Source organism: Populus euphratica, unplaced genomic scaffold, assembly GCF_000495115.2.
Source record: "Populus euphratica unplaced genomic scaffold, PopEup_1.0 scaffold518.1, whole genome shotgun sequence".
Classification (NCBI taxonomy): domain Eukaryota; kingdom Viridiplantae; phylum Streptophyta; class Magnoliopsida; order Malpighiales; family Salicaceae; genus Populus; species Populus euphratica.
The window spans coordinates 43,306-58,785 of record NW_011500219.1 but is presented as its reverse complement, the minus strand read 5'-3'; the positions used below and the strand labels follow the sequence as shown (position 1 = coordinate 58,785).

General features: G+C 32.1%; 1 protein-coding gene across 2 annotated transcripts; it reads right to left on the bottom strand.

The window, feature by feature from the left end:
* Positions 1-924: 924 nt before the first annotated feature.
* LOC105112262 (zinc finger CCCH domain-containing protein 56-like) lies at positions 925-4,066 on the bottom strand. Of its 2 annotated transcripts, none has more exons than XM_011007894.1 (2): positions 3,929-4,066; positions 925-3,073 (listed from the first exon to the last, which is right to left on the bottom strand). In XM_011007894.1, exon 2 carries the CDS (start codon positions 3,068-3,070, stop codon positions 1,040-1,042), a length of 2,031 nt encoding a protein of 676 aa, XP_011006196.1. In that variant the 5' UTR covers positions 3,071-3,073; positions 3,929-4,066; the 3' UTR covers positions 925-1,039. The 2 variants fall into 2 exon arrangements, with proteins under 2 accessions (XP_011006196.1, XP_011006197.1); XM_011007895.1 differs by lacking the exon at positions 3,929-4,066 and having other exon boundaries at positions 925-2,692; positions 2,786-3,299.
* Positions 4,067-15,480: the final 11,414 nt, after the last annotated feature.

Here is a 15,480-nt window from a genome sequence, read left to right as displayed (position 1 = left end):
AACCCCAGTAGCTATGATGTCCAGCATTGCCCTCCCTAACTAGATTTAACCTTACAAACCTAGCAACATTAGGCAACACGTCAAGATCAATCCAAAGTTGCCCCACTTGTAACATCAAAGTTCCAAGAATTCCCGATGCAACAAAGACCGACCAACTAAAGGAGGCATCAGCCATCACGGTTGGTAGATGATACCTTGGTGCTCCATAGCATGTAAAAGTAGGTTCCACATCACATCAGTTTTATGGGATAAGAATTTCCTCATGCCCATATCTCATCTTCTAATAAAGATTGAAAGATTAAAAATGAAAATACCATTCACCTTTCCGATCCAATATCCCCTACCCACCACCCCACTTGGACCCACTTCATCATTGATTCTGATGAAGCAGATATGGAAGCAGATGGAAAGTAAACGCTTAAGGAACCATAAAAGATTGCTAGTTGATTTAGTGTAGTGTAAATGCAATTTATTACATCCTCAGGATTTGTTGAACTCCAATACAAATCAACCTCGGATGAAAGCAACAAGAACAAATAAATTATGTAAAATGGGAGAGCAACACAAGGCCATTGCTTCATCCCTGCCAAAAAGAAAAACACATATCCTATACTCTTAACAAAATAATTCAACGGAAAATATGAACCTGAAAAAATGAAAATTCCGGACGAATCTAAGTGGAGCTGGACCTTTGCAGGAAAACCCCCTGCAATAATTTAAACCTCATGATTACCTCTGTAATAATTTCAGAAACAAAATGAAAGAATGAATGGAGAATTTCTTCTCTGAACTTTTTCAATGAATGGAGAATTTCTTCTCTGAACTTTTTCAATGAATGGAGAATTTCTTCTCTGAACTTTTTCAATGAATGGAGAATTTCTTCTCTGAACTTTTTCAATGAATGGAGAATTTCTTCTCTGAACTTTTTCTTCCTTTGAGCTCGTATCGTTACGACTACCTTAGTTATTTAAATCTGATAGCACTAACTAATAAATCTGAAATTCAGCTATGACTATATATGTATTTATTTGCTTTTTCCCTAAACAACGTTCTGATCAAGCTGCAACCCCTCAAGCCAAGCTTGCAAAGCCATGTAATCACTGGATTCAATGTGAGGGTTTGAAGTAGAGCCATCAAGGGTAGCTGGGACTGGAATAGCAGTTGTCTCGTTTGTCTCAGATGGTGAGTCCTTTAACATTGAATGAACCCATGACACATCGGGTTCCTCTCCAACGTGCTCAATTGAACTTGATGTGTGTGGCTGACCCACTTCGTCCGCCTGAATAAACCTATCTACATTCCTGTTCTCAGATTTCCATTTTGACCATGAATTTGTACCATTGGATCCAAGGTCATATGATGGCTTAGAACTAAACTTCTGTGGGAGTAGGCTGCTTTGTAATTGTTGCAACATCCTCTCCCGGCGAACATGAGCAGATTGTTGAAAGCCCAAAGAGGACACAGGATCATTGATATAAGGTGATATCCCCTGAATTCGAGATGCCTTGCTTTTCGGATGCTGCTGCTGTTGATTAAGAGCTGCTGACGAATATGTGGGAAAGAAAACTGATGCAGAACCTCCCAGTTGCTCAGAATACTGAGGAGATGAGACATTTGCATTGAACATCTTGTCTAGATTTGAGTGGTTCAAGGTGTTTGAAGGAGAAAAAAGATCGTTAGAAGAACCATTGTACTGTAGCTGAGAGAAAGAGGATGGCTCGTTTAGGGGCAGATGTTGCTGGAATGCAAAATCCCGCAATCCATTAAGCTCCTCGGATGAAATGTCTCTTGCATTGAGAGAACTTCTCAGACGGCTTGCTTGGAGACCGTTATGCAAATTTGGGATAGTTTGCTGAGGCCAAGGCACAGATGGGTGTGAACTGTTGCTTGAAAGATGCTTCAGTGGATTAAATGTAGAAGGTGACGTCGAGGAAACTGCTGAAGGGGAGCTAGGCAATAACTTCGAGGCCGTGGTGAAATCCATAACATCTACTTTAGAGGATGCAGCTCCAGTAGACATATTCAGAGGTCTCAGTTCATTTGATTTGTGAGCAAAGAAACACACTCGACGCATGCAATTCGTGCCTTCCTTGCAAAGTCGAGTCTTGTATTGGGTAGGGTGTAGCCAGCTCTCGAAAATCCCATGAGCATTTTCACACAAATCCCCACGCCTACATGTCCCATTCCTGTGATCTGGACATGGTGCACAACTGTAATAGAACTTCCTTGGGTCCCTTCTCCTTGCATTCTCACCTGGATGAACAAAAGGACACTCGGTCCAATCATGGGCATATGCCCTGGAACAGCGTTGGATCTTGAAGGAGAACATCCTAAACTCATCGCTAGCATAAACACTGTTCTTAATATCAGGAATAGTTGGATCAACAGGGTATCCTTTCTTAGCAGAAGAAACATGTACATCGTTAGGCGTACGGTTAACTGGCGACAATATAGAGCCCGAGGGAGAGGACGAGGAACCTTCATCAGTCAATGATGACAGAGAAGGTGAACTGGATCTCAAACTAGGACGTGAAACTGGCATCATATCCCATTGACGGACAGAACCATTTTTCAAGAGCTCTTCAAGTGCAATTTTCAAGTGAGGAAATTTTGAGGGAGTAACGATAACATCAATTGGGCGACAACCATTGGTATCAAAAGCATTAGTATCAGCACCTGCAAGTAATAGCAACTTGACAACATAGATAGCGTTAACAGATCCACCAGAAACAGCACAATGAAGAGCAGTGCTCTTATCCGGGCCACAACAGAAATTTATATCTACCTCAGGTAGAGAAAGAATTAGTTTCACAATGTCAACACTGCCATATTTAGCAGCAATCATCAAAGGGGTTCTCTGCTCGAGAACCATCTTCCTCGATCCCCCCTGACGACTGTACCATAGTCCAACCTCCTTAACCTCGGATTCATCAAACGCTGATCGCCTGAAACCCTCAACGTCATTATCTGCCGCAAACTCAAGCAACGAAGAAAAGGAATGCTCGGTATCAATGCAGTAGCTCATATCTTCAGTAAAAGAATTGCTTTCCATGGGAGACAATGGAGTCATAGTCTGCGATTTTTTTGACTGATTAGGCCATTCACACATAATTCAACAAACCGAAAACCAGTTTTCACAGTACAATTCTATAAGAAACACAAAATTGAATATAATAATTTTCTTCTTACAGAAAACGAAAGGGTGCCCACTTCAAGTTTTTGAATTTTATGACAAAGAAAAGATAAATTTTCAATTGGGGAGAGAATTGTAAGACCAAAAAAATGACAAGAGAAGTCAGTGAGAGATAGGAGAACTTGGATGGTGTGTGTGTGTGTATATATAAGAAAAGCAAGCTAAAAAATACTTGCAGAAAAAGAAAACGAATCTGTTCCGGAGATTTTGAAAAGCTACCAAGGAAGTCTCAGACAACTTCGGATTTTCTACATAAAAACTTTCTATGATTAATCTTTAAATTAGTATCGAACTAATAAGGGATTGTCCTGAATTCTGGTTTTTAATAGTAATACAGATCCTTTCAGGAACCAGAAAAGAATAAATATTTTTTCTTTGATGAAATACCTAACGTAGCAGAAACCGGAGAAGAGAGAGAAAAGAAAGAACTTTCTGGCTTCAAAAATGATGTATAATCTCATAAGGAAAATATAATCTCAATAATATTCAAATGGAAACTCATTTTCTTCTTTCCAATTTTAGCTCTTCTATATTACCATTTCTTGGTACTTCGGTTATTGAAATTTAAAACGAAACCATGATCTTTAAAGCTTTCTTTTTCTATTATTTTTCTTTCCTTTTTCCCATATTTTCTCACCAACCAAACAGAATCTAAAACATAAAAAACTTACTAATTAACGTATTATAAAGACGATTGAAATCATAAGCATAAAAGTAAGGAGCACCTGAACTCACTCATTGGGTTAAATATTACACAAGGTGGTGGTGACTTTTTCTTCAAGAAACCAGAAGAATTCCATCAAGAAACGTACGGTCAAATCCAAGAAGCAAATATAATTGCCAAGAACTGGAAAAAAAGAAAAGAAAAGAAAAGATGGCGAGTATATTGAAGGGAGAAGCTCAAAGACTAGAGAGAGGGAAAGTCGATAGAGTATAACGATTTTTTGAAAATTAAATGTGAGATTAAATAGGGTTTAAGGGACTTTTGGGGTGAAGTTTGAAATTTGTGTAAACTTTGGGGGGCTTAAAAGGAGTTCTCCGGTGGTTTAACGGGGTTAGGAAGCGAGAAGGGGTGAAGGGAAATCTCCTCCGTTCAAGAATTCTCCTCTCTTTTTTCAAATACAAAATAGTAAACCTTTTGTTGTTTAATTATTTAATTATGTTTTAATTATTTTAATGGACTAGGACTTTTAATATTTTTGTACTTTTAATATTTTGTAAATCTAACCTAATTATCTCTAAATAATTCGGTCCTTTATCCTAGTAGTCCAATTATATCAATGATGTGCGTGGTTTTTTTATTTAAAAAAAAAATATATATGTGTATGTAAATTAATAAAACCAAAAGATTAAAACAATATAATATATGATAAGTTAATTAAATCACATAAAAATATACAAACAAATATTTTATCTAGTTAAAAATAAATTAGATATAAAAAAATAAAAACAAAAATAATTCTAAATCTAACAACTCTAGAAATCCAGCATCATATCTCTTAAGTTATCTTAAAGAATACTAATCTTTAAACTTTTGGTATTTATTAAAGGAATATAACAAATATTTGACTAACAAAATAATAATTAATGATATCTTAAAAAATCCAAATAATTTAAAAATAAAACTTTCAAGTTAAATAAATAATTAATTATTGATTATAATAATCTTATATATTTTTTATAATTAAAATAATTAATAACTTATACTTGGTATATGGCATGCTAAGGTGATTTGCAGCTAATGTATTAGCTAATGTCTATAAAAGATCTTTTATTATAAAGGTAGGAACTCTGATATTTAAATAAATATTTAAAAAAAAAAAATACAATAATATTCTAAAAAGAGATATTATGAAAATATATATACAATAGAGAATGAATATTGTCATTTTTTGTTCTGAAGGTTTCATGGTGTATTTATAACTCATGAATCTTGTTCTTCTTTTTGAAAATGAGAGCTTGAAAAATAATTTTATCCTTGTAATTTTTTGAGTTATATTGTACTTGAAATAATTCTTATTGAATTAGTATAAAATATTAAAGGATGTCCATGCCCTCTAGGGAGTTGGACTCGAGTAGTAACCTAAAGTCCAAGCCCTTAGATGTGGGGTTTACTTTTCTTGGGTCTCATGTTGTACTTTAGGGTCAGGGTACCAAACCCGAACCCAAAAGATGTTCTTATTATATTTATTTTGGGGAATTTTTTTGATCCATTTTAAAGGTCTTTTTTTGTTCATTTTATTTTATTTGTATCTGTCTATAATAGATTTTATAAAACCAACTAAAATCTCCATTATAAGCTTATTTGTTAGAAAAAGAATGATATTCTCTTTTAATTTTAAGTGAAGTTATTACTGAAATTACATATGAAATTATATTTATTTGAAATGATTTATAAGCATCCTAAAAACGAGTAGTTGGTTATAATCAAGTTGCAATATCTCATTCCTATTGAAATTGATATTATTATTTAAAATTATTAAACAAATAAAATAAAATAAAACATCTTAATTGGAACCCGAGCTCAATTTACCAATTTCAAGGTGAATTGAGCAAGCTCGCCTTTATGATCTAGCTGCATGTTTTGATTCTCCATCAACTGTGGTGGATTTAACTATGATTCTTCAACTCATTCTCTGTTTTTATTTTTAGATTTATTTTTTTAATTATTTTATTTTAAAATGAGAAATTTTAGAATAAAATAATAAATTAAGTCATATTTATGGTCATGGAGGAAAAAAAAAGTCACGTTAATGATCAAATAGCGTGATTTTGCGAGTTTATAATTTAAAAATTAATTTTATTGTTAAAGAGTTAAGTTTTTTTTCTTGATTTATTATGTTCAAAACTTAGGATTACCATTGCAGTACCCTCAGTAATGTTAGGACGACTTTTTTCAAACACAAACATGTGTTTGTAAAGGAATCGTGATCTAAATATGAAAAATTTTATTTGATTTTCCAGAAATTTTAAGTAATTAACTAGTTGAGTAAAGAAAATATATTAATATTCTTAGTATGTCTTTAGTATGTCTTATATGAGATAAGTTGTATTTTTTTTTATTTTCTATGGTTTGATGATATTTTTATTTTTATTAGTTTATTATGACAGGTTTGTTATGATGAATAAATTATAGTTTTTGAAGTCAATAACTTGGTCTGTGAAGGTAAAATATCCTCAATTATCATTGAGGTTTTTTAGCTTATAATTTTTAGCTACTATGTCATTCCAAATAATATTTCAAATAAAATGTCTTGTAATTTTTTACCCTTATATTATAAATTAATTAGTTGTATTACTCTTAATAATATTTTGGATATTGACCTTATGTAGGTTTTTTATCCTTATATTAAAAATAAGTAATAATTATTATTATTCCTAATAATATTTTAAATATTAATTTTTTTGTAGGTTTTTTTATTTATATTAAAATTGAATAATATATTTTCTTGCCAAAAATAAATTTTTAATATTTTTAAAATATAGGTCAAAACCTTTAGAATTTTACAAATTTGTTGTAAAATCCATGTAACTTTTTTAATAATATGCCAAAATATTTTAGATATTATTAAGAAAATACTCAAATAATTTTTAGGATTTTTGGTCATATACAAGGAAAAAATAAAATATTTTTAATTATTTTTTAGGTTTTGTTTAACAAAAACTCATTTTTCTTAAAACTAAAATTATCAAAATATGTCTAGGGGTGTTTGTCAAACATGCCCTTAAAGTAAAAAAAAAAAAAAATCTTTTAGCAAAAACATTGCAAGCCAAATAAAGTCTTAACCCTTTAACTTGACTAGGTTGACCTAAAATCTTTGATTTGATTGTAAATCAAACCAAAGACCTGGTTTGACTTGATAATAATCCAAAAACAAAACCAAAGTTAAAAAACAGATTTAACACTGAAAAAACATATAAGCTCAAAATTTCTTAGACAAAACAGATCAAACACAAAAAATTAAAGAACATGAGGAACATTCAACCATGAACCCAACAACATGGATCTTAAATTAGACTAGATACGATCAAAACAAAGATACAAACATTTTGGAAATGATGCAAGGATTAATAAGTTGACACTCATTCACTTTGATTATCTCTCTAACACCACGAGTTTATCAAAATTAGATTCAGTTTAAAACTAAAATCTTATTATTAAAACTCATTAAAACCTGGTATTGATGCAAATAAATCCCAAATTATTAGTCAATCAAGCATAACGAAGTAGTATAATGAAATGGATCAAAATTAGTTCAAACCATATAGTTAAGGCAATATTCTTTACAAGAACACAAAGAACACTGCCCAACAGCCCAATCACTGCCCCAAAATATCTAACATTGTTAAGCCCCACAAATTGGCATTTTGACCTCTAAAACATGCTTTATTCATCCCAATAAGTCACATTGTCATAAACAAACATATTTACATAAAAAAATAAAAAATAACATCAAATCATCATAATCATGCTAGAGGTTCTAATCTTCAAAATTATCAAAGCTAAACAGTAAGCATATTCAACAATGTCAGATTCAAAATTAACATTTATCATTTCACAAGACTGAAACAAGACTTTAAAGCTAAGAACATGCATCAATAAGCCCTGAAAAAATAATAAAAGGCTTGTTATCATATTTGGCAGATTCCACAAACTATTCTATTTTAGTAAAACAAACATCAAAACATTTCTTAAGCATCTTGTAAATAGTAATAACCAACTCAAAGTAAGATTAAGCAAACAAAAAAAAAAATATTTTCATGCATTAATCAAGATACAAGTTTAATACAATATATCACCAAAAAAGTTCAAAACATTATTGAAACATGTAATGAAAAGGATAGAGGTGTGCCTCGTAGATATCACCTCCTAGTTCAAAAAAGATTTATACCTTTGAAGCTTCAAAACAGTGATTCTTGCTTTTTTTTCTCTTTTTTGAAAAACTTTACCTCCTCTAACTTCAAACCTTCTAAAAGCTAAAGAAAACCTTGTATTAGGCTCATGAACCTTCACAATTAGGGTTTTTTATATATATTTTTCATCCTCATCTCTTTTTTTTATTATTATCCAATGTATTTATAGTATTTTGCTTGGTTTTTTTATGAATTCAATCAATAATTGATCTATGCTTGGCCCTTTGATCAAAATGAGAGAGTTTTTGATATGTTTTTACAGTTATGAGCTTTGTACCTTATTGGTTTTTCAATGGTGGTTTTGTAACAAACTTGATTTTGAAAATTTTAGGGATTTTGCTAAACTTGAAAAACAAATAGTTGTTTCTAACCTTTTGATCTTGAGAGAAACGTGATCAACTTTTGATAAGAACCATTGAAAAGGCTTGAAGTGTGAATAGTCAAAATAAATGAGTGGTTTTTGCATAATAGGTATCACAATCATCAATAGCTAAGTTGTCCACTTTCAAAGTCTTGTCAAAGCAACTTTAATGTCATTGTCATTTACTATCATCTGAAATTGGTAGAGGGGATGCAGACTTTTCATTTGGATCCAACTTTACTTGATTTGAAGGTATGTAACTTCACATTAATTTATCTAAATATGTCAACTTGATCAACCTAGAATCTGAAAATGCAATGATGACTAATCAAAGGTAAAATGGTGTTGAAATCATTAAAGAAAATGGGATGTAAATGTTTAATAAAAATAACTGATATTTGTAAAGGGGGTATTTCTCAGTTGAATAATGGTGCTTACAGCCATTGAGATGGTTGGAGATGTCAAATTTATTCGCCTGAAGATGCTTATTCGATCAACTAAAATTATCAAAGAATAAGATAAACAGTGCTTGAATGACACGTCGTCTAACTTAAATCCTAAAATGGAGAGTTTTTAATTTGGAATTTAACAAATTTCAAATATTTTTTATTTTTCCAACTTTTTTATTTTTTTTATATTTATGTGGGGTCCTAAAATAGATAACAACAAACATTAAAAAAGAAAATTTACTAGTATGAACACATTTTATTGATCTAGGAATGTGTTTTTAAAATTCATCAAGAAATAAATTATTAAATCTTAGTTGACGTGGAAGCTAATTAAAAAAAAATCTTTACCGTGAAAAAAAATTACAACTTAACAATTAGCACGGGGATAATAAAATAACTAAAAGGATCAAATACATCAAAATAACAGTTCGTACAAGCATCTAACATGTTTTGTAATGAAAATAAAAGAAACAAAAGGAGACAATGGTGTTAGAGTCAAATTAGTTTTGTGCCCTTCATTATGGTTTAAAACAAAAGTCAATTTAGCAGAAAAAACATGAATATGGTAAGCAATGAAAAATATAAAATATGAAATGAAAGCTTGAGCATATGTTCATAAAAATAATGTTAAAGATTCCAACCAATGATGTTCTGATAGTTGCCCATTGAAAGCTAAGCATAATAACACAATATTTAATGTGGTTTAGTAAACCATCAACATCAACGGGAGAAGTCAATATTATTAGAGATAGAGAAAGGATTACAACACACATAAAGGAGGAGGATCACTTCACTCAAACTCAACTCTCATTACTCTCACACACTATTGCACATGGCAGCAGGGCTACTGCTATTGGCAGCCACTGCTTTTTCTCTCTTCTTCTCTTCTCTTCACTCTCTAACTCTCTTTTATTTTTGCTCTTAAATAATACTTTTATTTATAAGTAATAATAGCAGACAAGGGGTCATAAATTATGGCACTAATAGTGGATAAAAGCTATGAAACATAGCACAAATAGTGGTACTAATTAAGCTTCCACTAAGTGGAAATGGAGTCTTATCACACTAATAGCAATTTCCTAACAATCACCCTCTTTGCCATTTATGTAGGCAGTTATCATCTTACTTCTTCAGCACAAGCCTACATCCTGCAGCTTTTCAAACTTACCATTCTGAAAGCATCTTCGACCAAGTTTATAGGTATTTGCCAAACCTTTCAATCACCAGAGTCACCAAAGCATACCCTTACTCACACTAAAGGATCACTTCAACCAGATGGTTTGTCATATTTCATCTAAAGAGTGTTAACGTTTGTCTCTGAAACAGCATTCCCCTTCGAGCGTATCAACCATACTTGGTCCAAAATGATTTTTTAAGCCTCACACCAAGGCTTACAACACCCCCTCAAATGGATATTTCCAAGTGCAACAGCTATTGAATATTTCAATGTGATCATGAGCTCACCACTCTTCCAAAAGTCTACTCATCCAAGAGTTACATCTGCCCTCTATTCCACCTTAGGAACAACGTCTTACTTCTTCGTGAGTCTCTCGCTCTTAGTCCTAAGGGTCCAAGTAGCTCTTCACCTTTACCTATAGGGGCAGTTCATTAAAAATTGATTCATATCTATCTTTATACTTTGAGTATTACAATGCCATTACCAATCTCACCACCTTGACAAGAGCTAACTTGTTTCAAAAACCTACACATACCCTCTGTTTTTACATAACAGTCACGTCTTAATGCTCCACAAGTCATCTACTTATTGTCAAAGGCAAATATCTTTTAACTCATTGATCTTTAGCATGAGGACAATATCCATCAAAGTCAATTTGGTATTTTTCTCCATACTTATCATAGCCACTTCATTGGTTATACACTTGTCCACTCATATCTAACCATCACATCCGCTCTGGGGTGTTCTGTAATTGGACTCCTATCATGAACCTCATATCTTTTATAACGGTCTAAACTTGGGCTTATTGCATGGCCCTCACACCTTCTGTTTAAGGTGTCTTCGCCCTTCATTATGGGGCGGTCTAAACTTGGGCTCATATTGTAGCCCTCACACCTTCTGTCTAAGGTGTCTCCACTCGTTATCATGCGACGGTCTGATACTTATCATGCGACGGTCTGATACTCCTTAATCTAGGATGACTCTAATGGCTCTAAGATTCGCTGCTACCATATGGACTTTAGAGAGATCATTGTCACTGATCACATATAAAGAAAGAGTTGGGACACACTCTTTAAAATCCTCCATCTTGATTTTTATATTTAGAGCTTCTATATCTTTCATACTTGATAGCTTCACCTACACCAACTCTTTTTTAGTGTCTTCACCTTTCATAGACGATTTTCTTTTATCACAGGTGTTTGGACCCCCTCAATTAGATGTCTCTATAACAACTCATCTTTCCATCCTAGCATACATTGGAAAGGTCTTCGCTTGTTGCTTTTATTAAGAGCACAAGAGATTTCCTATTATGCAACTTTTTACACAGTCTCTACTCTGAGCTTTATCTGAGAACTCTTCTTCTCCTTGCATATATTGCTCATTATAGTACCTTATTAGATCCTATAGGTACTCCTACACAATCTTCGTGTGCCCTCATGCAATTTATGTTTTATTGATTTTTCTCTATTCTTTGTTTTTATGTTTGACAGCAGCTCATCATGTCACAACATCTATCTAAGTTAAAATAAGGTGTCAATCTTTATCCTCTTACTATATTTCTCTCGTATTATCAGGGTTTTTATCAATTCTCCTCTCGAGAAATTACAGTCATTAAATCTAACTTCTTTTGAGAAATCACCCTTCATCAGATCTTTGAACATATAAAACCCAATTGTTTCTTTGAGTCGTCATCCTACTAGTCTTCAACAGTTTCATTACAAATTATTACATATACAAAAACAGTACCATATAGATAATCCTTCAACTAAGCAACTTCTTAGGAAAGATTGAAGGGGTCACACCAGTCCCACTTAAAATCAAATCTTTCTAGACATAACTTCTTAGGTTATATCTATCCATCATACTGTTTTTCCGTATATACAATCATTTGCTAGCTTTGTTGCGGCTTTCCTTTGCAAGTGATCTGTGGTATCCTGATTTTATACTTGATTTCTCAACAACTGACGAGATAATTAGTGCTTAGATTTGTTAAGATTGGTCTTCATTAATTTCCACTATCTACCTCAAAACGTCCACATAATCGGGTGTCTAGAGTGTCCCATTTTTTCCTTCCCTCAAGGCAACTAAAACATCTCCCTACTTAGCAGTTCATCATATATAATTGGGCAAACATGTGTGATTTATTCTTCTTCATCTACATCAACCACTATAATGACCTTCAGATGCCTTCTGATCGGGCAATCTCTTCTAATAATTCACCACCATCACATTCAGTTCAAATCTCAATGATCGAACCATACCATTACATCCAAAAAGATTAAATTAGCCGGAAACAAGTCTGAAATAGTCCAAATCACATTTCAGATAGCTAAGATTTCATCAAAATAATTATGGCTTGATGAGCAGCCTAGATTCAAACTCAAATCCGGTTACATGTAGGATTAACCACACTAGATTTTATCCTTTTGTTGGCGGCTGGACTCCAACTCGGGTTGGCTTAACTCAGCCCGGTTCAGGCTAATGGCGTGGTAAGTAGGTCTCATAATGTTGGCGTGTCAATTAACATGGCATACCAACTATACATGTGATGTCATGATTACATCATGATGATGTTATCCTTATCCGGGTCAGTCATGTGGGTTGGGTCATTTGTTATTCGAGTCAGGTCAGTCCATCCGGGCGAAGAAGAGGCGTGGCATCGTGTGGGGCACGTTGACACACAAGGGCAGTCTCCTCGCCGACACGTGTGAGGGCGTGCGTCCATGTCCCACGTCAGAATTTTTTTTTGTTTTCACTAATGTGCTTGTCTCTTCCTCCTCTACACAATAGTATGGTCAAAATATAATTTTGACAACTTTTATTTATAAGCAAAAATCAAACATCACTTTAAACTAAATGCTCTAATACCAATTATTGGGGATTCTGACCGGTAATGCTCTAATAGTTATCCATTGAAAGCTAAATATACTAACACAATATTTAATGTGGTTCGACAAATCACCTACATCTATGGGAGAAGTCAATATTATTAGAGATAGATAAAGAAAATGTTACAACACACGTAGAGAAGGAGGATCACTTCACTCAAACTCAACTCTTATTGCTCTTATACACTGCTGCACATGGCAGCAGGGCTGGTGCCTTTGGTAGCCACTCTTCTCTCTCTCTTCTTCTTTTCTCTTCACTCTATAACTCTCTCTTATTTTTGCTCTCAAATAATACCTCTATTTATAGGCAACAATGGCAGACAATAGGCCATAAATCATGGCACTAATGATGGACAAAAGTCATAAGACATGGCATAAATGATGGCATTAATTAAACATCTACTAATTAGAAGTGGGGTCTTGCTACACTAATGACAATTTCCTAATAATTAATTCATTGCATTAAATGGTAAAAAAAGAGTTATTAATAATAAACAAAGATTTAACTTAGATGTTAAGCAATAAATACTTATAAGAAAAAATATGATATTGCACTGCATCATCTTATGTAATATCTTGATTTAATCATGTGTTAATATTTTAAAAAATTAAAAATTAAAATTAAATTGAAACAAAATAACTTTCCAGCATGGTTTCTTTGTGTTGAATCTAGTTTGTGGTGACCCGTTCGACTTAACATACTTATACACAATCAAATTATCCCTCTCAAAATTTTATCTTACTTTTAAAAAAATTTCAAGTTCCTGTCTTTTTAATTCTTGTTAAACCCAAATAGGCTCGAATATAAGACAATGAATTTTCTAATATAAAATTAAAAAAAAAAGTTAAAAAGAGAAATAAAAGTGTAATATTATATTGTATTGACCAATATCAACTTAAATTAATTTATAAATTTACAACTCAAATCATAAGCACGATACAATGAGCTAACCTAGTTGGTCATTGTCATTTTCTCTTCCCTCCCTTCTTTTCTTGGGTTCATGTGAAATTAAAAATGAAACTATGTCAAAGAGTTATCAAAGAACTTGGGATCAAATATTAAAGGATTATATGATAATCAAGGATCAAATAAAAAAAATTGATATGTATAATTTATGTGGTGACATCTGATGAAGCTTCTAGGATTAGAGAGGTGAGTGCAACTTCTTTTAATTTTCAATGACACTCTTCATTAGTGTCTTAAAATCATATAAACAAAGTTTTTTTTTTTAGAGCGGCGCATGGTGTTTAATAAGTTCCGAGATGGTTCTGATGATCCATTCTTATTTTCTCATCCTTGTTCTTTTTTCTTCCCTCAATCTTATGCCTTATTTTCACCCTAGGTACCTCGTAGTAAACTAACTTAGATTCAAATAACTAACCATGTATAAAATTGAAAAAAAAAGAGTTAAGGGGCTAAAACAAAATTGTAAAGATTACATGGGAAAAAAAAGGAGAAAAATACAAACCACCCATGATCAAATTAAAACATTTATTATAAAATCTTGAGGGGTATAACTCAACTGATCAGGTCTTGAATTTACTCTCTAGAAATCACCAGTTCGAGTCCTACAAATCTGAGGACCATTAAAGGCTTACATGGTCGTTAACTTCAAGGTCGTGAGATTAATCGAGGTACGCACAAGCTAATTTAAATGCCCATGTTAATTAAAAAACACTCATTATAAATTATTTATTCCTTTTATAGCCTGAATGATCAAATATTTACGTAATATGTTAATTAAAATTGATGGAATTAATATAATTTGTCTTTATATTTTATTTATAGACTCTATTTTATCTACATTACTCATTGATTTTTTTTTTTTTGGCAATCCTCATACAAGAAAGTAAAATAAAACCTGATTTTATAAAAAAAATCAAGTTAAACAAAAAAACAATGGTCACATGGTGTTAACTTTTTCATGAGGTTTGAGTTTTTATATAAAATTATTTTTTGTCTATTTTAACAAAAATAGGTTAAAAAAAAACATATTAAAGAATTACCTCATATTTGTGATAAGTGAGGAGCAATAATGTATTTAGAAGAATGATTGATGTTATTTTTTATTGGTAAATATATTAAAATAATATTTTTTTATTTTTAAAATTTATTTTTAAAATCAATACAATAAAATAATTTTAAAATACTAAAAAATTTAAATTTAAATTTTTTTTAAAAAAATAAAAAATATAATTAAAAAGAAATACTACACATGACCTAAACAAAATCAAAATATTAAGTTAATTTTATTAATAACAATAAAAATGAAAATAGAATAAGAATATTCATGCAATAATATTAAAAAAGTCATTATTATTATTATTATTATTATTATATCCCCCATTCAAATTTTTTAAATTCTCTCTCGTTACCTTAATGGATCATAGATTACGTCCACTCTCTTCCTAAGCTTCATTTCTATTTCTATTTCTGTTTCTGTCCTCCTCGAGGACCTCGCTCTTATGCCACTCTAATTCCGCCACCACTGGAGTCG

What these genes read in the sequence shown, in the direction of transcription:
- LOC105112262 (XM_011007894.1), bottom strand. Translation starts at nt 3,070, where the DNA reads ATGACTCCATTGTCTCCCATGGAAAGCAATTCTTTTACTGAAGATATG.